Source organism: Equus quagga, chromosome 16 (assembly GCF_021613505.1).
Source record: "Equus quagga isolate Etosha38 chromosome 16, UCLA_HA_Equagga_1.0, whole genome shotgun sequence".
Lineage (NCBI taxonomy): Eukaryota > Metazoa > Chordata > Mammalia > Perissodactyla > Equidae > Equus > Equus quagga.
In genome coordinates, this window is record NC_060282.1 from 1148969 (window position 1) to 1174945 (window position 25977).

General features: G+C 61.9%; 2 protein-coding genes across 7 annotated transcripts in view; both read left to right on the top strand.

The window, feature by feature from the left end:
* The first annotated feature begins 1775 nt into the window (after positions 1–1775).
* Positions 1776–15093, top strand: PUF60 (poly(U) binding splicing factor 60). 6 transcript variants are annotated; one of them, XM_046641862.1, is made up of 12 exons: positions 1776–2809; positions 7073–7159; positions 9501–9596; positions 9710–9799; positions 10688–10738; positions 12904–13065; positions 13137–13229; positions 13374–13587; positions 13671–13861; positions 13990–14125; positions 14335–14570; positions 14662–15093. In XM_046641862.1, exons 1-12 carry the CDS (start codon positions 2129–2131, stop codon positions 14959–14961), a joined length of 2337 nt encoding a protein of 778 aa, XP_046497818.1. In that variant the 5' UTR covers positions 1776–2128; the 3' UTR covers positions 14962–15093. The 6 variants fall into 6 exon arrangements, with proteins under 6 accessions (XP_046497818.1, XP_046497819.1, XP_046497820.1 ...); XM_046641866.1 differs by lacking the exon at positions 1776–2809 and adding an exon at positions 3070–3198; XM_046641867.1 differs by lacking the exon at positions 1776–2809 and adding an exon at positions 3163–3198 and having other exon boundaries at positions 7076–7159.
* Positions 15094–15636: 543 nt separating this feature from the next.
* Positions 15637–25977, top strand: part of SCRIB (scribble planar cell polarity protein) — a 23791-nt gene continuing 13450 nt past the window's right edge. Inside the window, exons 1-21 of the mRNA XM_046642151.1 lie at positions 15637–16116; positions 17281–17398; positions 17511–17589; positions 17670–17759; positions 17862–17918; positions 18020–18083; positions 18175–18249; positions 18318–18462; positions 18928–19046; positions 19336–19535; positions 19624–19790; positions 19879–20009; positions 20103–20228; positions 21007–21174; positions 21730–22128; positions 22916–22978; positions 23527–23616; positions 24242–24319; positions 25210–25533; positions 25648–25728; positions 25813–25976. Of these exons, the coding sequence (XP_046498107.1) occupies positions 15958–16116; positions 17281–17398; positions 17511–17589; positions 17670–17759; positions 17862–17918; positions 18020–18083; positions 18175–18249; positions 18318–18462; positions 18928–19046; positions 19336–19535; positions 19624–19790; positions 19879–20009; positions 20103–20228; positions 21007–21174; positions 21730–22128; positions 22916–22978; positions 23527–23616; positions 24242–24319; positions 25210–25533; positions 25648–25728; positions 25813–25976 (2897 nt within the window). The 5' untranslated portion in view covers positions 15637–15957. The remainder of the gene's footprint in view (positions 16117–17280; positions 17399–17510; positions 17590–17669; positions 17760–17861; positions 17919–18019; positions 18084–18174; positions 18250–18317; positions 18463–18927; positions 19047–19335; positions 19536–19623; positions 19791–19878; positions 20010–20102; positions 20229–21006; positions 21175–21729; positions 22129–22915; positions 22979–23526; positions 23617–24241; positions 24320–25209; positions 25534–25647; positions 25729–25812; position 25977) is intronic.

The window sequence follows — 25977 nt, forward strand, 5'->3', positions numbered from 1 at the left end:
TCTCCTCTTTGCGCCATGCCTTTCTAAATTCTGGCCTTCGTCTGTGATCTCTCTCTGCATCTCCTCTTTGCGCCATGCCTTTCTAAATTCTGGCCTTTGTCTGTGATCTCTCTCTGCATCTCCTCTTTGCGCCATGCCTTGGAAATTCCCGGCGACGTGTCCTGACGTAGACCTTCTCGTTCATCTACTGTCCAGAGATCCAGCCTCTTCAGTTCTAGGAAATCTTCTTTGTGTTTGTTGATTTCTTCCCTCTGCTTATTTCCTGGAACACTTACTATTTAGATGTTGGATTTATCTCTTGAGAGGTGCAATATACGGTGGTTAAAGGCATTCTGCTGCCTCCTGCTGTGTGACATTGGTCTGTGCCTCTGCTCCCTCATCTGTAAAAGTGGGGATAACAACAGCACCCCTTCCATGGGGTTGTTGCAAGGACTGCATGAGTTCATGAGTTTAAAGCAATGAGAATAGTGCCCAGCACACAAGCACTCTGAATGCCATGTTATACATCAAGTTGAATTTCCTAGGGGAAGCTGCCACCAGAGGGTGGTGCTTGTGTCCCCTCTCCCTGGCGGTGGTGGCAGGGTCCCAGCCCACCCACCCCTTCATCCATCCCCCTCTATGACAGAGGCCTCTGAAGTGCCAGGCCAGTTCTGAGCACGGGAGAGTTCTGACCAGTGTGATTATGACTACATTTTCTGTTTTCTAGCTGTCTGGTTTTGATGTTATACATTCTGGAAGATTTCAACTCTGTCTTTCAACCCTTCTATTGAACTGTTCATTTTCCTCTCATATTTTTCATTTATAAGTGCTATTTTTCATGTGCTGAACGTTCTTTCTTTATAGCCTTCTGTTTTTGTTTTTGGAGGCAACATCTCTAACATCTCTGAGGATACAGTTTTAGCTTTCTTTCCTTCTTCTTCTGCTTGCTTTACTGTCTCTGTTCCTTCTGAGGCCCTTTTCCTTTTATGTTTTTTCCTGTTCCTCAGGTGTCTGGGGATGTTAGGCTGCCCACTTGCATTTAAAAGTGAGATGATCAGGGCTGGCCCGGTGGTGCAGTGGTTAAGTGTTCACATTCCGCTTCAGCAGCCCAGGGTTCGCCAGTTCGGATCCCGGGTGCAGACATCGCACTGTGTGGCAAGCCACACTGTGGCAGGCATCCCACATATAAAGTAGAGGAAGATGAGCACGGATTTTAGCTCAGGGCCAGTCTTCCTCAGCAAAAAGAGAATTGGCAGATGTCAGCTCAGGGCTAATCTTCCTCGGGGGAAAAAAAAAGTAAAAGTGAGATGATCTTAGTGGTGGGGCTTACTGCTTGACCAACCTTGAGGTCAGGGATCTAGCCAGGCCATGGCCCTGAGCACCTGTCATCTGCCAGTCTCTTCTTTTGAGCTCCGAGCTGCTGCAGAGAGGAGCTCTCCTCTCTAAGGATTGTGGGTGGCACATTAGGGGCCAGACTCAGAGCCAGAGGTGGAGGTGGGGAAAGGGGCAGGAATTTCACTTACTCCCCCACTTTCAGAACAGGACCCTGCACCTACGGCCAGCCCTCAGAGCTTCTGGCCCTCAGAGCTTCTCGGCTGGAGCTGACCTCCCAGGCACTGCCGGTCGGAATAGAGGTCTGCCATCTCCTCCTTTTTCCAGCCGCACTTTCACGCACTATCCCTCCGACACTGACCTCCAGTCCACTAAGGCAGCTCCCACTGTCCACCTTCCTCCCGCTCCACGATACTCCACCTCTTTCTCTTCATGGAGTTTCCCCTTTCTGAAGTCCTTTCTCTACCATCTAGAGGGGAGGCAGAGGAGAAAAACATTCCGCCACGTTTCACTGGAGACGTTGTACATGTCATTTTCAGCTCTCCCGGGTTAAGCAGACCTGCCTGGCTGGGGAGGGCAGCTCGCGGCCTCAGGCCGGCTGGAGGGGGGCCGACCACCTGAGGACCTGCGCCGTGCGCCGTCTTCACCGAGTTAGGGTCTTGGGACAGGGCGGCTCGACGCCGCGGATGCACGCTGGCGGTCTCGGAAAACCGTCCAGGGGCGCAGGGGACCCCGGGTGCGCACCCTTCCCAGCGCACTGGCTCACAGGCCCGTGTCTTGGGCGGCAGTGCTACCGACCTGTAGGTGGCAATCCACGATGCCATCGGGTTCAGGACGCGCGGCAGTTTTGGGAACCACTAGGAAGGAGAAAACGCTGCCCACTAAACGAGGACACACCATCCTCTGGGACGCGCATCGGGCCTCGGAGCCGTTCCGACGCAGGGAAGACGCATCTCGAAATCGGGCTGAAATACGGCGATGCTTCGTCACCCCTCTCAACGCGGCCGTCGGGCGGCGGGACGCCTGCAGCCCCGGGGCCTGGCCGTCCTCTGCCTGCCTCCGGGCGGAGCGCGGCGACGCCGCCTGTTTGCCCGTGAAGGAGGCAGAAACGGAGCAGCGGCCAGGTCGGGCAGGGGGGCGAAGCGATGGGCTGGCGGGAGACACGGAGGCCGGGCCGCTGGAGAGCGAGGCCCGGACCACGACGCGCGCCCCCGACGGACGCGCCCCCAGCACCGCCCCGCCCGCTCATGGCCCCGCCCCTGGGCCCGCCCCTTCCGCCCGGCCCTCTCGGGTCGTTAACTGCCCGTTCCCGCACCGGAAGCGCGTTCCTCTCTCCTTCCACGTCGCTGGCAAAAGGGCCTTTTATCGCGAGAGTTCCGTCTCTCTCCCGGCGCCTTCGCTCCTGCCCAGATCGCGCGAGACCGCGGAGGGAGCAGGAGTGTGTGGCGCGCTCAGCGGCCGCGACAGGCGCAAGATGGCGACGGCGACCATAGCTCTCGTAAGTGTCTCTCCCGTGACCGCGGCCTGCCGCTAAGCTGGCGGGAGCAGGTCGTCGGCCCGGCCAGGGCGCTGAGGGCTCCCCGAGGGCGCGGCGGTGCCTCCCGGGCCCCGCGCGGGCCCCCGCAGCCCTTGGTTGCGCGAGGCGGGGGCGGGGCGGGCGCGAGGCGGGGGCAGGCCCGAGACCGCAGCTTCCGGCCCGCAGGCTGCAGCTTCCGGCGGCGGGCGCGGGCGGGCCGCGCGGGGGGTGTGCGGGGCCGCCGGCCAGGCCTCGGCGAGCAGCCTCGGGGCGGAGCCAGGCGTCGTCGTCCCCGTGTGCCGACCGGGTGCGCCTGTATCCCCGGCTTGAAGGCGGGGCTCCTGGGAGCGATGGCGTCCCTCCTCCTGCCTGTATGAAGGGGGCCGTCGGGCGTGCGGGGACCTGTAGGAAGGGATCCGGGCCCGGTGAGGAGGGTGGCCTGCTCTGTTCAGGGGCCTGGCGGGCACCGGAGCCCAGCTCCTACCCAGGGTGCTGTATACGGGGTGCCCGAGGAGCCGTGCTCGGGGTGATAGGGGCACTCGGAGGAAAGAAAGAACCCCTTTCTGTCCCGCTCTGTGCTCACTTCCCTTTCGGCCCCGTGAACTGGTTAGCATAGGTGTAGAATCTCTACCCACACAGCATCTCCGTGATGAAGTCTCCCTTGACTTTCCCTCCTCCTCATTTGGCGTAGTCAATAATTCCCATCCTGGACCTTTCACAGAGGCACTTGGTCCCTTTATTTACCTGCCACCCTCCCCGCAGCCCCTGCCCGGTGTGACGTGGTGCGGTTTGCTTGAGAAGGCAGCTTTTGCCGGCGGCTGGAGGCTGGATTGTTAGGGGAGACATCTGAGGGACCGGGAGTGTGCTTAGATTGCCTTGGCCAGGCTCTCAGCTGGGTGCTGACGCCCAGTGAGGAGGCTAGACTTGTCTCACTGGGGCAGAAGCTGACTCTCAGGGGGAGAGAGACCCCAGCTTGTGAGGAGGGGCCCAGTGTGTGATTCTCAGTCTGGCTAACTTCACTCTCCTCTTTGCACCATGTCCTGCTTCCGGTTGAAGCCACAGGAACAAATGATCTTTGTGAGAGGGAAGTTAGAAAAGCGGTGAGGGTTGAGGACTTGGTGACTGTCCCGGGCAGCAGTCAGACTTGGATGGTTAGGAAGAGGGCGGCTTGGAGGCAAGGACCACGACTCCTGGGAAGGTGGAGAAGGTGTAGGAGAGGCCAGTGAGAGTAGATGCCGCTTCTCTCCAAGTATCTGCAGAACAGTGGACCACCAAGCCCTGGCCTCGGTGGGCCCTGGTGGCTGGAGCCGGCAGCACCTGTGCTCGTGGGGACTGAGGAGTGAATCTGGGGCTCAGCTCTGCTGTGGCACAGTGCCACACACAGGTGTTATCGTAGTAGAGGTGGACGTGGGCGATAAGTCTGGAACCTGTATATGTAGGTATATGTAAACTGTAAAGGCCCAGGCTTACTGCGTAAGACTCTGGGGGGTGAGATCCAGCTTGTTGTCTAACACATTCCATTCCTGAACTTTTGAATGGACAGGTTTCTAGAAGGGCAGCCTGTTTCCCTCCTGTCCTTGTTGGACACAGTGAGAGCCTGTGCTCTCGGTCCGTGCATGCTGAGCAACACTGGTTGCTGTCCTAAGCTGTGGCTTCAGCTCTTGTGGGAGGGAGGATAGAGTGGCATTGGACTTGGTCTGACAGGGATCTGGTGGGGAAGGATGCAGTAAGATGGTGAAGTGTCTCTTCACTGGGGTATGCCTTCTACCTGGTGCTGCAGAAACAGCCCGCAGCCCCTTCTCAACAGGGGTCTGGTCCCTTGGCTGCATTATGTCTCTTCAGCTCACTGTTCCATTCTTTCCCTTCCTCTGGTAGCTGGGCTTACCCCTCTTGGGGCTGTCATCCTTGGGTTCTGTCGGGCAGGAGCATTGGGACCGTCCCCTCTCTCCTTGAGCTCAGTTGCCTTCTCCCTCTGTAGGTCTGGCCTGCATGTCACCTCTCAGGGAGACCTTCCCTGGCTGCCATGGCCGAGTATGCCTCATAGTCACTGTGTTCTCACCCTGAGCTTGATTGTTCTCTTGGTGTTCATTAACTACAGAAGTCATCTTATGTAGGTGTTGGTTGGCACTTTTCTTGTTTTGTTCTTGCTGCATCTGCAGTGCCCAGCATGGAGCCTGGCTTTGCGGTAGACAGCATGGCACCCTGTGAAGGGGACTGAGCAGATGGAAGGCGGTATCCTGCAGCAGCCCCACTGGGAGATTTGTCGCTGAATGTTATAACAATACTAGTAAATGCTAAAACCTATGGCTTGCTTGCCCTGCTCAGGGATTGCCTTAAGTACTTTACGGGGAGTGACTGGATCTTCACACCAGTTCAGCAGACTGAAGCCTAGAGATGTTAAGCAATTACTTAACATCTACTTTTCTTATGGAAATAATCCTCCTTGCTCTGAGCTGTTGACCAGGACCGGTGCCGGAGTTTGGGTTCCAGAATCTTGGGGCTGCAGCTGCACTGCCCCCCAGAGGGGGTTTCTCACTCCTCAGGGCACTGCTGCCTGGTGCTGGGGGGCTTTGTGTCCACACAGCCTGCCGCTTTCATTGCCAGAGCATGACAGCATGGGACTAGCTGTGATGATCCATCAGTTTCTTGCAAGCATCTGCTTAGAACAGAACCCTAGGCTCAGTGGGACTGGGAACTTCGGTTCTGCTGTGGATGGGGTAGGATGTCCTGTGTAGAGTCCCTTGGTGGACTGTTCCCAGGAAGTCTCTTCTGAGCTGTGTTCTCTCAGCCCTGTCCTGGTTCCTATGTTGGCTGTTACAATAATTCGGGAGAGCAGGAAGTTGTGTATAAATGTGCCCTAAAGTTGGCCCTGTTCACAGGGGTCTGGGGGCTGGATTGCTTCCCTGGACCTGAAGTGACCTCTTGCTATGGGCCTTGAGAGGCAGCCTCTGCTCTGAGTGTGCTCTGGGAGCAACTAGGGGACTTGAGGCAAAGCCAGACTGATCCAGCCCCCAGAGTCCATGCACCCACTGGGCGGGATCCCCCTTTTGGCTCTCTTTGAGGTACCACTTCTAAGGAGCAGTGGTGCTGTGTTCAGAGCCGGTCCAAGCAGGGCACAGAGCTGGGTCTGCCACAGCTTTTATGCCCGCAGGCCACGTCTCATGCAGCCAGTCTTGTGCTGCTGTCCCTCCTTTGAGGCTGGAGTGCCTGAGACACTCTGGCCCAGTCAGCCCAGCCTCTGGCTTTGTGCACAGGGCTCCCAGGGTGGGCATGGCCGCACCTGGTGTTCCTAATGTCTGTGGTTCTCGTCCTTGAGCTGGGAGCAGGCTCAGTGTGTTCTGCTGTGTTTGCACTGGTGGCCTCTTAGAAGGTAGAGTAGGTCTCAGGGCTTTTGCACCAAGGCACCCACCCCCACCATGTTGTCTACCTCCTGCCTTGGCCTGTCTTTGCCCCTGCCATCCTGCTATGCCAGGTCAGGAGCTGCTGCTTCCATTGGGCTGACCCTGCACGGCAGTGCTCCATAGCCCCGCTGGGTGGGGGTTAGGGGTGTAGCCAAGCTCTCAGCTGTCCTCTCTGAGGTTAGACAGCCCTGCACAGTTGACTGCTGGGGGAGAGGGGCTTGCACATGCAGACCACCTGCCTGGGCTGCCACTCAGAGGTGTGTTCAGGAGGGGCGTGGGGCCTGGGTTTGGCCAGAGCCTGTAGAAGGCACTGGGGTTGATGCTGAGCAGTGGACCGGCCCAGGCATGTGTGCAGGGTACTAGAGAGGTGCCCCTTGTCATCCTGTTCTGTTCCTCCCGGCCCAGCCTGCTGGCAGAAAAGGAACTGGTCTTTGGGATCTCAACTCTCTGGCCATAGGGAAGCTCTAAATCCAGGAGAGGATGCCTTTCCTTGGCTTGAGGCAGGAGCCTAGCTGGGTTTTCTGCTCTCTACCCTGTCCCTTTCTGAAGACTCGCTGCCAACTTGGGGCTGCCCCAGATTCTGCTCTGGTTTCTGGCAGGCCAGTCCCTTGTGTCAGGGTCCTGGGCAGGTGTGCTGGAGGAATGGGCAGGGTGGGGTGGGGTGGGGTGGGTGGAGTGTCAGGAATGTTCAGGGGCCAAGCTGGAGCTGGTCCCTTTTTGTGCCCCTGCCTAGCTTCCCTTGCTCATCTGTGGGGAGCTCAGCCTTTAGCTAGGAAAGATGAGAAATGGCCTGGGTGGGTGGGTCTTGTGACTGTCCGTTACAACATCTCCTTCCTGCCTGCAGCAGGTCAATGGCCAGCAAGGAGGGGGGTCCGAGCCGGCGGCGGCGGCGGCAGTGGTGGCAGCGGGAGACAAATGGAAACCTCCACAGGTACTGACCTTAAGCATCCTCGCCCTCAGGCCCGCCTGTCCGCCAGCCCGCCCGCCCGCCCGCCTGCCTGCTCATCCCTGGGCCCACAGAAACCTGACTGGGGGCGGGGCGGGAGGAGCCCCAGGGACTCTTTGCCTTTTGGACAGAGGCATCTGTGCTGCCCCCTCTCCACCCAGCCTTGGGCCTGCCTCCAGCCCCCTCATCCCTGCCTCTCCCCTTAGCAGCCGCCTCGCTTCTGTGGTGGGTCAAAGCCTCGTGTGTCTTCAGATGCCAGGCAGATGGTGACGATGGTCAGGTGGGGGCTGAACCTCAGTGGTTGTGAGCTCTTAGCCATCGGTGTTGTGCAGAAGGGCAGGCATGTGTTCTAGAATGTTCGGGATATTGTTCAGAGTTAGAAATACAGATTTTCATTTTAGATCTCTAAGTAAAGCAACAAAGCAGAACAATGTGCAGGTCAAAGCACAGGTCTGAGTGGAACTTGGGCCAGCTGCAGGGTTGGCCGATCTTGTCCTGCTCCCTTGCCTGGCCCTTGGCAGTGTCCTGCAGGAGGTGGAGCTGGGCCTTGTTGCTGGATGATAGGATCTTTGTGCTTCTCCATGGCAGCGCCTCCCTCCAGAGGGTTCCAGCAGGGGCTCAGCCACATGGCCTGGGGACCTGTTAGGGCTGGGCCGTGTCCATCCATCCCATCCCCGGCCCCGCCCCGCACACTCATGGGAGGGCGAGAGTGTGCAGTCTGGAGCCTGGGAAGTTATGGGGGCTGAAACCGATGGCAGGGGACCCAGGGCCTCCCTCTAGGCAGTCCTCTGCCCTGGCTGGCTGTGGAGCCAGGCCTTGGTTGGTGGGAGAAGGGCCTTTTGTTTACCAAGACAAAGAGGAGATTGAAAAGTTTCTAAGGGGCTGAAAGGGGATTGGCATTGATTACCATGGTGACAGTCTGCTCTAGAATCTCAGCCCCTGGCCTCTCTTCCACTAAGGAGAACTGGGCTTGGGGCCAGCTGAGAGGGAGGAGAGGACAAGCCTGAAAGGGGCCAGACTGGGTCGCTGGGGGAGGGGCCTCCAGGGCTTCCTGCCCTTTGACCCTGTGCTGGAAACCTAGTCAGAATGGTGGTTCTTAGGGTTTGGGTCAGCTGACCCCTTCCTGCCTCCTTTGTACCTCTGTCCTTGCTCGTGACTCCTGTGCTCAGGACTTGGCTCCTTCTCTGCCATCCCTCCCAAGGCTGCGTGCTGGGGGCCCCTCTGGAGGAGCCAGCAGTGATCCCTCCTTCCAGTTGCTGGGTAGCCGTAGGCCCCTGAGCTGGCTGACAGGCAGATGTGCTCTAACCTGCAACACACATGCGCTCCTTAGTCTGGTGGCCGGGCTTCTCTTCTCCCCCTGCTTACACGGCTGCGTTGTTCTTTCCCCTGCAAACAGCTAAGAAATGAGTTTTGACAGAAGGAATGTAAAGATAATCCTGGTAGCATCTGCTCTGGTCTGCAGTGGGCTGTGACTGCCTTCCCTCCCGTAAAGCATCTCCTGGTCCCTGTGCTCGCCTGGCTAGTGTGTTGGCAGGTGTCCACTTCTGTCCCCCTGTGACTGGTCTGCTCCTGGCTTCTCCCTGGGAGCTTCAGCTGAAGGCGGAGGTTGGCGAGGGAATGGAGCTCTCCTTAGGGCTGCTGTGGCCTGCTAGAGCAACTCTGGCTCTTGGTAGTGTGCACAGCGCTGGGATGGGGGATGGGGGTGGCACAGAGATATACTAGGAGGGAGGCCCGTTCCCATACTTGCTCTTTGAGTGGTCTCTGGAACTCCTCCTGAGCAGGAAAGCCAAGTCTGTGGCTGGGGCTGTGAGAGGCTGTGGGGACATGGGCATCAGCAATCCGGGAGTGAGGAGTCTCAGAACACCCGGAGGGCCCTGACCCCTTCCCTCATCTTGGAGGACAGCTGAGGCTGGCTCTCTTGCACCATGTAGGATGGAGGTTGCAGGGTCAGGCTTGCCACAAAGGCTGGGCCCCTCCTACTATTTGCTGCCTGTCTTGGTGGTTCCTAAGGAGGCCATTGTGGCCTGGGCCCCACAGCTCTCCAGGTTGGCCCAGGGTCTCCAAGGTACCTGCCTGCTTTGGTGTGTGTCCTACCCATGGGTCCTAGGAAAAGCAGGCCTGGGACAGGCACAGGGATGTCAGAAAGGCAGATTCGCATCCAGGTCAGGCAAGAGACAGTCTATGCTAGGATCTCTCTGTCCCTGGGAATTGGCTGGGCTGGAGACCATATGCAGTTGTCGGGGAGCCAGGTGGGGTGGGGTTCCTGAGGCCTTGTAAGGGAGGTCTTTGGCTTATTCTTAACCATTTTCCTGCTCCCCACCTCCAGGGAACAGACTCCATCAAGATGGAGAATGGGCAGAGCACAGCCGCAAAGCTGGGGCTGCCTCCCCTGACGCCTGAGCAGCAAGAGGCCCTCCAGAAGGTGAGAGTGTACCTCCCGGGGCACTGCGGGCATGGGGTGCCAGTCGGGGCGGAGGAAGGCCCGTCTCCCGCAGGCTGGGCCCCCCCAGTGCTCCTCACCACCTTCTCTCGCAGGCCAAGAAGTACGCCATGGAGCAGAGCATCAAGAGCGTGCTGGTGAAGCAGACCATCGCACACCAGCAGCAGCAGCTCACCAACCTGCAGGTGAGCCGCCTGGGCCCTACCCTCCGGCCGCGGTGCTGGCTCTGCTGGAGGCTGCCCCACCCAGCCTGGGCCGGGCGCCTCCACCGCCCCTCCCCGCCACCTCCACCATCTCCTCTTCCTTCTCTTCCTCCTCCTGTGCCTGCGGCCGTCCCCACAAGGTGTTGTGGTTCTCAGTTTCTCAAGGACTCCTGCTAGGGATGCCCGAGTTCCTCCCTGAGGCACGAGTGGCCCAGCCTTACCCACCTGTTGAGTGCCCATGACCCCTCCCCGCCCCTTCTCTGTAGCCCTGCCCCACTCCCCAAGTCAGCTCCTCTTCTTGGACTTCAAACTCTTGCCTCAGGTCGCCCCTGGGTCCTTGTCTTCCCAAACTGCACAGCTGATGGTGCAGCATGTAGCAACCGACCTTCCTGCCCCTGTGGCCTCCGATAAGAGCTCTCACGCCCCCACTCCTGCAGTGAGTCCAGACCACCTGGGCTGGGGCCCAGGACTGAGAGGACAGGCTGGGGATGCCTCTATGGGGCCCTGCTCTGGACCTCTGGCTGGAGGCTGCAGTGGCTGTGGGAAAGAGGTCAGAATGAGGCCGACAGGTGCCTGGGCCTCGAGCCCCACCCCCTGCCCAGCCCTCAGACATTCATGCTGCCAGGAGATACCCTGGCTCTTCACCATGCCTCCTCCCCCTCCCCTCCCCTTCCCTTCCTTCTGCCCCGCCAGCCAGGCTGCGGGGCAGGGCACCTGGGGCTCTGATGCCCCCCTGGGCAGGTGCCGGCGGCCGGCCAATTGGCCGGCAGTGTGGGAAGGCAGGCGGGCCTCCCTGGCAGGGCGAGGTGTGACGAGAGCGGGAGACTGCTCGGCTCCAACAGACTGAACTCTGTCTTTACTGTCTTTCAGATGGCAGCAGTGACAATGGGCTTTGGAGATCCTCTCTCACCTTTGCAATCGGTCAATAGAAATGCTCACTTCTTCCGGGGCTCATGTCCTTAGTCAGGGCTAGAGGGGGGCAGTGCAGCCCGCGTGCTGGGGACCTTGCTCCCCTGGCTGGCCCTGCCCGCCAGCTCGGGACAAGTGCAGCAGAGCGCCAGGCGTGGCGGGGCCAGTGGTGTGGGCGGGCACCCACCCCGGGCCCACCCCTGGGGAGGCCTCCATCTGCTCTGAGGGCCCACCTTAGAACTAACCGGCCAGGTAACTGCGGAGGGCAGCCGGCCAGGAGGGTAGCTGCCCACGCCAGGCCCACCTGCACCCATGCCGCCTGCACGCACAGGGTGCACCGCCTGGGCCTCCAGCTCTGCCAGTCTCCAGGCTGCCTGGGCTCCTGGGTTGGGGTCAGGCCCCTGAGGAGAGAAGGGTCCTAACTCATGGCCCCATCAGACCCTGGAGGGTGGACGGATGGACGGGGTTGGGGGCTGGAGGGACCCGAGCGAGTGAGAGAGGGAAGGGCAAGGACTTGGGCCTTGGGCTTGCCTGTTATCGAGGGGTAGAGGCTCCACAGCCAGGGAGTGGGCAGTGGCCATGGCCAGAGCAGGCCAAAAAGGAGGCAGACATGGAGGCTGTGGCCTTGGCTGCCATGGGCAGAGGAGTCTGGGAAGGAGACTCCCCTCTGTCCCCCAGAGGCAGGCTGAGGAGGCCAAGCCCCTCTGGGGAGTCTGAGGAGGAAACATGGCCCTTGCCGGAGGCCGTCCCTGGTTGTGCTGCTCAGGGGAGACGTGGCCCTGTCCTCAATGCCAGACAGACCCTGTGTCCTCTCTGGGAATTGTCTGTCTGTGGGGAGACATCAGGGAGAGGGCTCTTGGCCCAGCTGCTGTTGGGGAGCCCATACTAAAGAGGAGCTGTGCTCCTATCTTGGGGAACTTTGATCTGAGGGGCAGTTGGTTTTGCGCCTGGGGCGAGAGGGGACATGGTTCCAACTTTGGGGGTCTTTGGTCTCAGCATGGAGCCTGAGGCCTATTTGTCAGGAGCCCGGTTTGAGGAGGGGAGTCCTAGTTTGGGGGAGATGTGGACCTCTTTTTTGGGCCCCTGTGTAAGGGAGGGGGAAGCCTGGTCTGTGCTAGGCCAGCTGGTGTCTAAAGAAGGAAGCTGGCCTCTAGTTGTGGGGATATTTGTGGGGGTGAGGGGACCCCTGCTTGTGGAGGGGCTGAAGCCAGGACCACATCTTCTTTGCCTGCCCTGAGCCTGTGTTCTCCTCCTAGGGGCTGGGCTCTTCCTGGTGGCCCACGACATGTGGCTCTGGGAAACCCCCTGCCTGCCATGTCATGTGTGAGGTGGCAGGGGTGGGAACCTCATCCCTGAGGGCTTGGGGCAATCCCTTGGCACAGTGCCTGAGCTCCCCCCATTGCGGGGGCAGTATCTACCAACCAGGGTTCTGGGCCTGCCTAGCTTGTCACTCCTGGCTCCATGGAGCCCTGGGGCTTCTCCTTTAGGCTCTGCCACCTCCTGATGCTCCACAGGTCCAGGCCCTCTGGGCTGTGGATGTTGGCTCCAAGCAGCCCTTTTTTGTGAAGGGTTCAAGGCATTAGGGGGCTTGCAGAGCGCTGAGCCCCTGCCTGAGTCAGCCCAGCATGAGGAGCTGCTCTTCATTCTCTCTCCAGGGAGCCCCCATCTGGGCTTTTGACCTCCTCCCCTGGGGTCTCTTCTGGGCAGTAGCTGCCCTGTCTTCTGTCCCCCTCTCTTGCCTCCACACCAGTGGGTCCCTCCAGCTCGGATGGCTCCCCCTTCCCTCTTCTGTCAGAGCACTTGGCCAGGACCCTGGGAGGGTCTCCCAGCCCAGCTCAGGGTTCCTGGCCCCTAGACTAGAGGGTGGGCTGAGTGGGAGGGCGCACAGCCCTGCCTCCCGACCACCTGTCAGATTTGCTGCCAGTCTGCCTGGGACCTGGGCAGGCTGGGGTGCATCTGTGTCTTGCCTTTGGGCCTGGCCTGCCTTCCTGGGGGTAGAGTCGTGCTGACCCCCACCACCCTGACCGTAGGGGCTGAGCCTGCACCGCGCTGCCGGGTGGGGAGAGCCCTCCCCACAGCAGAGCTGGGTGGGCGGGCCAGGAGGGGAGTGGGCTGCCCAGCCTTCTGCCATCCTCTCACAAGCCAGTGGTGCTCTCTCCCCTTTTGTCCTGCTCCAGATGGCAGCTCAGCGGCAGAGGGCGCTGGCCATAATGTGCCGAGTCTACGTAGGCTCCATCTATTATGAGCTGGGGGAGGACACCATTCGCCAGGCCTTTGCCCCCTTTGGACCCATCAAGAGCATTGACATGTCCTGGGACTCTGTCACCATGAAGCACAAGGTGAGATTTGGTCTGCCCTGCCCGACCCCACCCCGGGCTCTCCTGGCCTAACAGCATGTCCCCATGTCCAGGGCTTTGCCTTTGTGGAGTACGAGGTCCCAGAAGCTGCACAGCTGGCCTTGGAGCAGATGAACTCGGTGATGCTAGGAGGCAGGAACATCAAGGTGAGGGCAGGGAGGTGGGCCTCGCGGCCAGTGTACAGCGTGCCTTATGTTTGGTAACCCAGGAAAAGCAGAGCAGCTCCCCCAGAAGGCTGAAGTCCCAGGCCTGGGCTGACTGGGGACTCTTCATCCCCTGCCTCTCCCCAGGTGGGCAGACCCAGCAACATAGGGCAGGCCCAGCCCATCATAGACCAGCTGGCTGAGGAAGCACGAGCCTTCAACCGCATCTATGTGGCTTCCGTGCACCAGGACCTCTCGGATGATGACATCAAGAGCGTGTTTGAGGCCTTTGGCAAGATCAAATCTTGCACGCTGGCCCGGGACCCCACGACTGGCAAACACAAGGGCTATGGCTTCATTGGTGAGTTTGGGGAGGCGGGGCAGGGGTGAGGCCAGGGCCCACTCACACTGTGGCTGTCCCTCACTGCTGCTCCTGCCCTGCAGAATATGAGAAGGCCCAGTCGTCCCAGGATGCCGTGTCTTCCATGAACCTCTTTGACCTGGGTGGCCAGTACTTGCGGGTGGGCAAGGCTGTCACACCCCCCATGCCCCTGCTTACGCCTGCCACACCTGGAGGCCTCCCACCTGCTGCTGCTGTGGCTGCAGCTGCAGCTACAGCCAAGATTACAGCTCAGGTGAGGACTGTTGTGTGACAGTGTCTGGTATAGTTGTGTCCCCAATCCTTTGGGGACTGACTTTTCGGGTGGTATTGAATGGAAGCAGCCAAACCAAGGACTGAGCATAGTGGCCTTTTGGGTTGCAGGAAGCAGTGGCTGGAGCAGCGGTACTGGGTACCCTGGCCACGCCTGGATTGGTGTCTCCTGCACTGACTCTAGCCCAGCCCCTGGGGGCTTTACCCCAGGCTGTCATGGCTGCCCAGGCCCCAGGAGTCATCACAGGTGAGCCTGGGTCGGTCAAGTGTTCGCACCTTCCCCTGCCCCTCTTTTCAGGGCTCAATGCCTTTGGCTGTCCTCAGCTTTGTGGCCCGCGTGCTCCAGGCGTAGCCCTGTGTGCCCAGGGCAGGCCAGCCGTGGCTGAGTGGTGCTGTACTCCTTAGGATGGTCAGGGGTGGGGGGACTGACTGCTGGACCTGGTGGGTTTGCTGCAGGTGTGACCCCAGCCCGGCCTCCTATTCCGGTCACCATCCCCTCTGTGGGAGTGGTGAACCCCATCCTTGCCAGCCCTCCTACACTGGGTCTTCTGGAGCCTAAGAAGGAGAAGGAGGAGGAGGAGCTGTTTCCCGAGTCGGAGCGGCCAGAGATGCTGAGTGAGCAGGAGCACATGAGCATCTCGGGCAGCAGCGCCCGCCACATGGTGATGCAGAAGCTGCTCCGGAAGCAGGAGGTGGGCAGCCTGGGCCCGCAGGGTGGGTGGGGGCAGGGTGGTCCAGCTAGCTACAGCTCTCAGCTGTTGTGTGTCCCCCTCACACACACAGTCCACAGTGATGGTTCTGCGCAACATGGTGGACCCCAAGGACATCGACGACGACCTGGAAGGAGAGGTGACTGAGGAGTGTGGCAAGTTTGGTGCTGTCAACCGTGTCATCATCTACCAGGAGAAGCAGGGCGAGGAGGAGGATGCAGAGATCATCGTCAAGATTTTTGTGGAGTTTTCCATAGCCTCCGAGACTCACAAGGCCATCCAGGCCCTCAACGGGCGCTGGTTTGCTGGTCGAAAGGTGGTGGCTGAAGTATATGACCAGGAGCGTTTTGATAACAGTGACCTCTCCGCGTGACCTTTGCCCAATTCCCCGGACTTGCACTTGCTCCTTGTTTGCTCCGCGTTTTATAGTGATTGGTGGTGTCGTGGGCCCAGCCGCCCCGCGTGCGGATAAAGGCGCAGATGCTGCTGGCCCTGACCGTCCCTATCTGACAGTGGTCCTGTGCTTATTGGCTCCCGTGGGCGGGGGTGGGGGGCCGGGGGACAGGTGTGGGGACTCAGGTGTGAGAACAGAGGATGGGGAGGGAGGCTCAGTGGGGCCGGCGAGGTTATGTCTGCTTTGGCAGTGGAGGACCAGCCCGACCGGTGTGGGTGGCGGTGGTGTGTGAGGGTTCCCCACTGCCCCCAGCACAGGTAGTGCTGGGAGGGGGCTGGCCCAGAGCCCCTCCAGTCCCAGACACGTTAAGTCGGCCAGGCAAATGGAGCGACGGCTCCGCCCGGTGCCCTCCCTTCGGGGAGCCCACGTCCCAGCGGGAGAGGCCGCGGGGCCAATCCCGGGTGGGGGCAGGCGGAGGGAAGCGTTGGCCGGCGTGCGGACTGCAGCTCCCAGCATGCTTCGCTCCGCGGGGGCGGGAGACGAGCTTCCCGGCAGTCTGTGCGCGGGACTGCTACGGGTCCTCGGAGGCCGTGGCGTCGCGGAGCCTTGTGGGGGTTGCAGTTCGGGCGGCGAGGGCGGGCCTCGGCTTCCCGGCGGGCTGCGCGGCGGCCGGCGGTTGTCGGCGGGGCAGTCCGGCGGGCAGCGGCGGCGGTGGTTCCGGCTGCGGCGCAGCGGCGGACGAGCGGACGGGCCGAGCCGAGCGGGCCGGGCGCGATGCGGGACCGCCGCCGCATCCGCCGCCTTCCGAGGATCTGAGCGCCGCTGGGCCGCGCCCCCCCGCCCAGGCCGCCGCGGTCCGAGCGTTCCGAGCGTGCCGCCCCTCCCCCGTCCCGCCGGCTGCCCGGCGCTCATGCGGGCCGAGCCCCGCCCCCGCCCAGCCCGCCCGCCCGCGCCCGCCGCGCGCCCGCCCGCACCATGCTCAAGTGCATCCCGCTGTGGCGCTGCAACCGGCACGTGGAGTCGGTGGACAAGCGGCACTGTTCGCTGCAGGCCGTGCCCGAGGAGATCTATCGCTACAGCCGCAGCCTGGAGGAGCTGCTTCTCGACGCGAACCAGCTGCGCGAGTTGCCCAAGGTGAGCGGCCGTGGCACTGCCGCCCGGCCTGGGCGCCGGCTCGGGGTCGGGCCGGCCCCTGCTCATCCGAGCCCTCAGCAGGCGCTCCAGCCTGCCTTGCTGGTTCTTACTGGCCAGAGCTCCACCCCGGCCAGCCCCACCCTCCTCACCCACCGCAGGCGCTGGCACCAGGTGGCAACGGTCATCAGGGGCTGGGATGGTCACTGATCCTAGGGAAGGAGCTGCGGTGTGAAAGCTGTGGGGGAGCTGAATGGGGTCGGGGTGAACCTGGTCTAGCCCACGGATGCTAACTTCTCGGGCTGCTCTGGCGGTGGGAGCCCAGCCTTCTGCCAGGACTACTCTCCTCTTCCTGGGCGCTGGGGGGCAGCCCTCTTAAGGTGCTTATTTCTGACAGGTCTGCATTCCCTTTGCTTCTTACTGTTGCTGTGCCTTCTGGTTAGCTAGTGCTCATTCTGGTAAGGCTGCTGTGGAGAGGAGGTCAAAGGAAGCAAGTCACAAAAGGATTTCCTCTCTGGAGACGGGGTGCTAAGTGGCTTAGTGCCTGGGGGATGCAGTCCACAGAGGGTGTGGCTCTGCTCTGGGCTTGGACGTGAGGGCTGTCCCTCCGTCTCTAGGTCCCACGTTCCCCGCAGCCCCTGCATGCAGCCCCACATGCGACTGTGGCATTTGTGGTGCTCCACTGTTTTCGTTACTTGTTTTGGTGACTGCCAGGTTGTTGCCACAGCCCGGGCCTGGACCAGTTGCTGGGAGTGCAGTAGCAGAAATCACTGCGGGCCCCCAAAGGCCCGCCTGCCTGGTGGGTGGGGTCCTGAGGGACACACAGGGCAGGGAATAGGGACTGATCCAGTCAGAAGGAGATAACTTCTGAGCTACGATTTGAACACAGAAGACCGGTGACATTGCAAGATGGTGGTAGGTAACACACCTGAGGTGATGTGAAAGGACCAGGTTTTGAGTCTAGGGAGTTAAAAGCATAGCAAAGTGCGCACATGTTTTTTGTTCCTTGCTTTTCTTGTTGCGGGCTGGGATGATGTGGCAGGACCTCGGGTTCCTGTGTGATCTGGCAGCCGGAGACCCAGAGAAACCATGACCTGTGAACTCATGTCTGTTGTAGAGGGACGTTCTGCTACAGGGCACATCCCCTGACCCCTTCTCTGCCCACAGCCTTTTTTTCGGCTGCTGAACCTGCGCAAGCTGGGCCTGAGTGACAACGAGATCCAGCGGTTGCCCCCTGAGGTGGCCAACTTCATGCAGCTGGTGGAGCTGGACGTGTCCAGGAACGGTGCGGGGCCCGGGACGGGTCTGGAGTACAGCCTGGGGGTGGCAGGAAGAGCTCTGAGCTCCAGGAGACTGTAGGGGTCTCTCCGTAGTGACCGTGTCCTCTCCTGTCACAGACATCCCTGAGATCCCTGAGAGCATCAAGTTCTGCAAGGCCTTGGAGATCGCGGACTTCAGTGGGAACCCCTTGTCCAGGTGGGTGGGGCTGGTAGTAGGATGTGGGAGGTCCCGCAGCCCCAACCTGGGTGTCTGAGGTCCCCCTCCTTCTGACGTAGGCTCCCTGAAGGCTTCACTCAGCTGCGCAGCCTGGCTCACCTGGCCCTGAATGATGTCTCCCTGCAGGCGCTGCCTGGGGATGTGGGCAAGTGAGTACCCCTGTGGGAGGGGTATGGTTCAGCCCTGCTCCTGCACCCTTCTCTGCTGTGCCATCCCTGCTTCCCTCACGCCCCGCCCTGTCTCTCTTTCAGTCTCGCCAACCTGGTGACCTTGGAGCTGCGGGAGAACCTGCTCAAGTCCCTGCCTGCGTGAGTGGGCTCAGGCCCCCCACCAGCTTCTGGCTCGGGCTGCAGCCCTGGGTGCTGTGGGCCATGCGGTCAAGATGGAACTTGCTTTGTTTCCTCTACAGGTCCCTGTCCTTTCTGGTCAAGCTGGAACAGCTGGATCTGGGAGGCAATGATCTGGAAGTGTTGGTGCGGAGAGGGTGGGGCCTTCATGGGGCGGGGCCAGGCCAGGCGGGTGAGCCTTGGCCTCTACTGTCACGCTGTCTGTCTGTTCTTGCAGCCTGACACCCTGGGGGCTCTGCCTAACCTGCGAGAGCTGTGGCTGGACCGGAACCAGCTGTCAGCACTGCCCCCGGTAAGTGAGGGTGTGGCTGCCCCTGCCTTGTGCTGCTCTGTTTTCTGACTGTCTGCACCCACCCTCAGGAGCTGGGGAACTTGCGCCGCCTGGTGTGCCTGGATGTGTCGGAGAATCGGCTGGAGGAGCTGCCTGCGGAGCTCGGCGGGCTGGTGCTGCTCACTGACCTGCTGCTCTCCCAGAACTTGCTGCAACGGCTTCCTGACGGCATTGGTCAGTGCTGGCCTGGGCCCCAGGAGGGGCGGTTGGTGGTGAACCCAGGCCTAGAGGAGGCTCTTGGGGCGAGCACTTGACCCCCCCCCCCAAGTTCTGGGAGACGTCCTCGAGGAAGGGGAGATCAGGCTGAGGTCTGGGGTGAGGTGACTGCTGCACTTGAGGAGCCGAGGCAGCTCTTGGCAGAGTGAGGATGATGAGGTTGCGAGGGTAGGCGAGCAGAGCTTGTGGGGGCTGGCAGCTCATCCCCAGAACTGGGAGCATGGAGGACGCCTGGAGCAGGTGGACACGGCCAGTCAGGGTTGCAGCAAGACAGGTAGGAGGAGGGCGTGCAGGTCTGGGTCTGGGCCCGGGCCGGAATGCTCAGCGCCCGCTCGTTCTCCAGGGCTGCGAAAAGCAGGTGAGGGCAGGCTGGCCCCACCCTCTGTCCTACTCAGCCCTGTCGCCACGTTTCCCGAACAACAGGTCAGCTGAAGCAGCTGTCCATCCTGAAGGTGGACCAGAACCGCTTGTGCGAGGTGACCGAGGCCATTGGGGACTGCGAGAACCTGTCTGAACTGATCCTTACGGAGAACCTGCTGACGGTAGGGCGCAGCCTGGGGGTGCCCAGGCCTGGCAGGGCTTGGTTTCAGAGTCAGCGTGGGAGGCAAAGAGGATGGGGGCACCTCGAGGCGTGCATAGCGAGGGTGAGGGTGCCAGTGTGTGTCGGTAGCTAGACTTGTTCTTAGACAGGAGGCCACTGGCAGGACGCGGTGGGGGAGGGGGAGGAGGGATCAGAGCAGGGAGTAGAGACTGGACTTGGGATTTTTATTTGCATTCTCCAAACCCCTAGTGAGCTTATGCCCATCTCTGACCCACCCTTTTCTTGGCCAGGCCCTGCCACACTCCCTGGGGAAACTGACCAAGCTGACCAACCTCAACGTGGACCGGAACCACCTGGAGGTGCTGCCACCCGAGATCGGAGGCTGCGTGGCGCTCAGTGTCCTCTCTCTGAGGGACAACCGCCTGGCTGTCCTGCCGCCCGAGCTTGCCCACACGGCCGAGCTGCACGTGCTGGACGTGGCCGGGAACCGGTGAGTGCCCGCCTGCCCTGCCTGACCCCCGTCGAGCTGACCATGCCCGCCGGCCCCCGCTGAGCTGACCATGCCCGCCGGCCCCCAGGCTGCAGAGTCTGCCGTTCGCACTCACCCACCTCAACCTGAAGGCCCTGTGGCTGGCTGAGAACCAGGCCCAGCCTATGCTCCGGTTCCAGACTGAGGACGACGCCCAGACCGGCGAGAAGGTGCTCACCTGCTACCTCCTGCCGCAGCAGCCCCCACCCAGCCTCGGTAGGTCGCTGCCTGCTGGCAGCCATGACCCAGGGATGGATGTGATCTCAGGCAAGGCTGGGGTCCCCCTGACACTTGCTTCCCGCAGAGGATCTGGGGCAGCGAAGCAGCCCTTCGGAGAGCTGGAGTGATGCCCCACTCAGCCGTGTCAGCGTCATCCAATTTTTGGAGGCCCCTTCGGGCGACGAGGATGCCGAGGAGGCTGCTGCTGAGAAGCGGGTATGGGGGGGTGGGGTCTGTGGGCAGGCCACCATCTCCCCACCCCCATCTGATCCCTGCCCTGCCCACCCCTCATCCCTGTGTCCACTGTAGGGCCTGCAGCGTCGGGCCACGCCTCACCCCAGCGAGCTCAAGGTGATGAAGAAGGGTGTTGAAGAGCGTCGGAGTGAAGCGTGCTCCTGTGGGCCAGATCCGGGACCACCCTTGTCCTCAGAAGAGGTGCCTGTGGGGATTCGTGGGGTGCAGGGGGTTGCCACCGCGGAGGGCTTCTCCTCCTGGGAGTCCTGGGCATCTCGTTCATCCTCGGTCTAGGGTTCTGAGGGTCTGGGGTGGGCATGAGGGAAGAGAGGAGCCTGGTGAGAGGGCAGAGAGGCCCAGGGCCTTCCTGCAGACCAGGGCCGTGCTGGGCAAGGGGTGCTGGGACGGATTCGGGGGGACGTGTGGTGTAGACAAGTGGGGCAGGAGTGCAGGAGGAGCCAGAGGCAGCTGTGCCCTTGGTGACGTGAGATGGAGATCTCGGCCTGTGGGCTGGCGTCTCCCTCAGGGGCCCACACAGCTGACACAGGTGTTACCAGCTTCCATGAAGAGGGCTGGGACTGTAGCTGGGTAGGCCCAACTCTGCTAGTTGAAAGCTGCTGGCAGCAAGGCTAGGGGAAGCTTCGGGGCCTCTGGGGCACAGCAGGGCGTCTCTGGTGCCCAGGGGACATAGAGCAGGGGCTGTGTCTGTGGTGTCTGGCCACCTGCACCATGGAGCTGACATGGCTCTCTTGGGGAGCTGGGCTCACATTTAGGCACCTGTCCTTTCTCGGGCTGGCATCTTCCTGGGACTCGTTCAGTCCCTCTCTTCTGGTTTTTTGGAAAGACTGTTGAGGGGCTGAGCCACACCTAAGGCATGGCTTTGCATGCTTGAAGTTTGGCTTGGTGGTAGCATGGCTTCCCTGGGGCCTGGGACAGAGTGTGGTTCTTGCTGCCTGATCCACTGTGTGACCTGCCACAGGAGAAGAGACTGAGTGCCATGTCTGGCCTGAGCGAGGATTCACACCTGTCCACCAGCACGGCCTCCCAGGGCGAGCCGGAGGGCCCGCTGGCTGAGGCAGAGGGCCTGAGCCAGCAGGAAGCCGTGTCAGCTGCCCAGGAGGAAGCTGCAGAGGAGTCCTATGAGGAGGTGAGGCTGGTGTCGGAGGCCACTCACTTGCCCAAGGGTGGGGGCCACTCCTTGCCCCTCGCCCCTTTCTCCTCCCAGGGAGGGATGTGGTCAGGAGCAGTCAGGGTGCAGGTGGGCCACACAAGTGGCCTCTTGCCTCTGCAGAGCTCAGTAGGGGCTATGCTGCCTCAGGCAGGGATGAGGGGTGAGGGTCTCCCCCGCAGCATCCAGGTTCAGCATCGTTCCTGCTCTCCCACGTCCGGCATCACCACACGTTCCCCTGCAGACTGTCCCCTGACCCCCAGGAGACCCTTTTCCTGGTCTTGACAGTGCTGACAAGCATCAGGTGCTCAGAGCCCCTTGTGTGGGGCAGGAGGAGTGTCCTGGCTCCTTGGCCTTCTTGGAGCTGAGCCATTTCCTGCCCCCACCGGGCAGCCCCCATCCTTGTTCTTCATGTGGCAGGGAGCCTCTTGGAGACCCCATCTGCTTCCAGCTGCTCAGCAGGGCTTCCCTGGGCCCTTCAGGGGTGGGGAGTGGGTGGGCCAGGCCACCGCCCTCACGCTCAGCTCTGCACAGCCCACAGTGCGCTTTGCAGAGGACACGCTGTTGCTGCCAGGGGAAGACGGCGAGAGTGAGGAAGGGCAGTTGGAGGCCCCCTGGTCTCTGCCTGGTGGGAGACAGCGGCTCATCCGAAAGGACACACCTCACTACAAAAAGCACTTCAAGATCTCTAAGCTGCCCCAGCCCGAGGCCGTCGTGGCCCTGCTGCAGGGGACGCAGCCGGACAGTGAAGTGGTGGGGCCTGGGGGCTGGCACAACGGCCCCCACTTGCCCTGGGCTCCTCGGGCAGAGGTGGAGGAGGCTGAGGAGGAGGAGGCCGAAGAGGAGGAGGAGGAGGAGGAGGAGGTGGTAGCGGTAGCAGCCGAGGCCGAGGAAGAAAAAGAAGAGGCTGTGGCGTCCGTGCCGTCCGTTAAGGTGGGTCTCGCCCCACGCACTCACCCAGCTGTCCCGGCCCCAAGGTGGTGTCGGCACTGCTCGTTACCTCGTCTCTAGGTCCTGGCTGGCATTGATCTCAGGCAACGCTTATGGCCGTTTGGGGCCTTTGTCCTGACACTAGCTGGCAAGGGAGGGGCCCATCCCCCAGGGCCACTGGCTGCAGGATCCCCCCTGGGCTGGGCACTGACTTGGGCCCAGAGGCCCTTGCTGGCCTTGCAGCTCCATCCTGGGGGTCTGGCAGCCACCCGTTGCTGCCCAGGCTCTTCTGCCTTCTCGGGCCCTCCTGAGGGCTGGGCCTCAGACCAACCACGGGGCCCTCACCCTTTCTCTGACCCTCAGGTGGTTTTCATGGGCCCCACACAGGGTCCTGCCTGCTTCCTGGGGACACCCCACCCCCACAGCACCCCTGTGCGTGGCAGCACTTTGGTGGGTGTGCACCGAGTTCCTGCGTGACATCGTGACAGTCAAGGGGGCGTGGATGGTTGAACATGGGACAGTCAGGCCTGGGCTCAGCTTGCTGTGGGGCTCACCCCTGACCAGCTAAGCCTGCCCTGTTTGGAGATCAGCAGCAACAGCCATATGTCCAGACCGGCGGGACCCTGTGCTGGGGGCAGCGCCAGGCTCAGGCGGGGAGGGGCTGGTGCTCAGGCTGCGGGAGCTTGGTGTGGTCTTTTCTCTCCTTTCTGCTCGTGGTGGGGCCAGGCGAGGCGGTGGCGGGGCCGGGCGGCGGCTCACCTGCATGCCCTCGCTGGTCCTGTCCTAACAGGGGGTGTCGTTTGACCAGGCCAATAACCTGCTGATAGAGCCCGCTCGCATTGAGGAGGAAGAGGTCTGTACCGCTCGCCGCTCTGTGCCCCAGGCTGCTGCTCTCCTCGCTTCCTGGGCTGCGGGCTCTCGTGTCTCCTTCCCCCTCCTGCGCAGATCCCCTCCTGCGGGAGCTCCCACCCGCCGCTGTAGAGTTGGGGGTTTAGGGCCGACACGTCCTTGTGAGGCCTGCTGATCCTCTGGCACAGATGGACAGGGACACAGGGCTGGCCTCTGGGCAGGGACTGCTTGTCTGGGCAGGGGTACTGGGGCGTTTCCCGCCTTCCCACTATGGTGGCCCCGAGTTTTGAGGCAGCCTCATCCACAGAGCGGTGGTCAGGCCTTGGGCCTCGACACCCATAGGCGGGCACCCCTCCAGGCTGAGCTCCCACGAGCCCAGCCACCACATTCTGCCCTGCAACACCCACCCTGCCCACCTCCTCTCGTATCTGCGCCAGCCCTGGCAGAGGCGGTCACTGGAGAGGACTGGGCCCTCCCCGTCCCCTGCTGCCCCCACAGGCAGCCCCCACCCCTCACGGCCCTCCCTAGACACCTTGTCTGTTCTGTTTCCAGCTGACGCTCACCATCGTGCGGCAGACAGGGGGCCTGGGCATCAGCATTGCAGGCGGCAAGGGCTCCACCCCCTACAAGGGGGACGATGAGGTGAGGAGCTGCCCACTGTGCCCGCCCCTTTGGCCGGCCATCTTGGCCAGGTCTCCGCTCCCCACACCTGTCTTCTTCTGTGAACATTTTTGTGGTTCTGTAGGCTGTCGGGCGGCACCCCTGGACTTCCCAGCTCGCTTTCTTCTGGGTGCTCTGCTCGCACTTGGGCTTGCTGCCCCCAGGAGAGCACATGCTCTTGGGTGCTGGGTCCAGCCCTGTGTGCGACGCTGACTGACTGAACCTGTGCAGGCTTTGAGGGTTTAAGAACGACTTAGTGAACGTGCCCATGTCCAGTCACCTTTGTGATCACACGTCTCCTTTTCTAGTTGCCTGTGTGTTGTGTTTGGGATTGAAAACCTTTCCTGGAGGGCAACCTGTGCCTTCTAGCTCCCTGGTGTGGGGACCCCCCACAGTCCGAGCCCAGCCCCTGACAGCCCCGGGCCCGCTCCTTCTCTCCCCACACCTTTGGGCATCTTTGCAGCCTCGGTTGGGAGCAGTCTTCCTCGGCTGGGGGCTTCTGGCTGTTGCATAGCCACTGAGGGCCCCTCCCCGAGAAGGGGCAGGACGGAGGCCGTCTCCGCGGCCTCTGCAGTGCTCTCGGGCTCAGCTCCTACGTGTCCTCTAGGGCATATTCATCTCGCGGGTGTCCGAGGAGGGCCCCGCAGCCCGGGCAGGAGTCCGCGTGGGCGACAAGCTCCTCGAGGTGAGTCCTGGCTACTGTCTGAGTGGGCCACTGTCTGTGGGGGTCCACACAGCCCCAGCTGTCAGGTGCTTGTCTGCCTCCCCTGTGGAAGTTGGGGTCTCTGGCCCCTCTCCCCTGAGAGACCTGAGCATGGGACCCCAGGCAAGGTATGGAGCTTATCCATAAGCCAGAGGTTCAGGAGGCCCAGCTCCCTGAGGCAGACCCCCATCTGGGCACGTGGCCCAGAGAGATGGGGTGCTGTTGTGCCAGTGGCAGAGGTCTCTTAAGGAGGGGCCAGCCCAGAAGGTGGTCAGACTTCTGGTGGGTCTGGATGGGGGTTTGATCTTGTCCTGGAGCCCCTGTCTGAGCACCTGCCTGAGCCCAGCCCTGCAGGTGTGTCAGGGAGCTTGCAGGAGGCCGTGTGCTCACAGCTGCCCCCACAGCTGGGTCTGAGGGCAGTGCCCCCTTCCTGAAGGGCCAGGCAGGGGCAGTGGACAGGTAGCTGCAGGGCCAGGCAGGGCTGATTCTGTCCCCAAGGTCAACAGAGGAACTGCTGTATCCTGGATGGCTGGGAGGGCTGAGGAGGAGAGAGCCTCACCCCATCAGGGGGGTGGAGGTGCGAGGCTAGTAACTTGATAACCCAGGCATCCTGGGTTGTGGGACTGCTGAGAGGAGGGGCAGGGAGTCTCCAGGACTGGGGACACAGGCGTAAACCAGCAGGAAGAGCGTCTGCCTGCCCCTTGACCAACTCACGTCCTGAATCTGGGGTTGCAGAGATTTGGGGGGATGGGCAGCAGTCCCCCAGGAACCCTGTGGCCTGTCCCCTGCTCTGTCTCTCCATCCGTGGAGGGGGGTGTGCGTGGAGCCTTCATATGGCCGTGGCCTGCCTTGATGAGTGCCATGGTCTGCAGGTGAATGGCGTGGCCTTGCAGAGCGCCGAGCACCACCAGGCTGTGGAGGCGCTGCGGGGGGCGGGGGCCACTGTGCAGATGCGGCTGTGGCGAGAGCGCATGGTGGAGCCTGAGAATGCGGTCACTGTCACACCTCTGCGGCCTGAGGACGACTACAGCCCCCGAGAGTGGCGGGGAGGTGGCCTGCGCCTGCCCCTGCTCCAGCCCGAGAGCCCTGGGCCCCTCCGCCAGCGCCACGTGGCCTGCCTCGTGCGCAGCGAGAAGGGGCTGGGCTTCAGCATCGCAGGCGGGAAAGGCTCCACACCCTACCGGGCTGGAGACACGGTGAGGCAGGCATGGCAGGCAGGGAGGGGGTGCTTTGTGTCAGAGTGGAATCAGGACCAGCCGCAGTAACACACCTCTTGGCATCGCCTGGCTCTCCTCCCCTCTGCCTTGTAGGGCATCTTCATCTCCCGCATTGCTGAGGGTGGTGCTGCCCACCGGGCGGGCACCCTGCAAGTCGGCGACCGTGTCCTCTCGGTGAGTGGAGGTAGAGAGGCTGCCCCAGCTTCCCGTTCACTGTGCTTGCCCCGCGGGGTTCACTGATTGCTTACACTTTTGTAGATCAATGGGGTGGACATGACTGAGGCCAGACACGACCACGCCGTCTCCCTGCTGACCGCCGCCTCCCCAACCATTGCCCTGCTGTTGGAGCGGGAGGCTGGAGGGCCCCTTCCCCCCCGTCCCCCCCCCCCCCCCCCCCCCCCCCCCATTGCTGCCACCACCACA

Bases quoted from the DNA above. Each gene is read 5' to 3' on its own strand.
- PUF60 (XM_046641862.1), top strand. From the start codon at position 2,129: ATGCCATCGGGTTCAGGACGCGCGGCAGTTTTGGGAACCACTAGGAAG. The intron at 13,066-13,136 runs GTGAGATTTGGT...CCCCATGTCCAG, and splicing joins CTGTCACCATGAAGCACAAG to GGCTTTGCCTTTGTGGAGTA. The intron at 14,126-14,334 runs GTGAGCCTGGGT...GGTTTGCTGCAG, and splicing joins GGCCCCAGGAGTCATCACAG to GTGTGACCCCAGCCCGGCCT.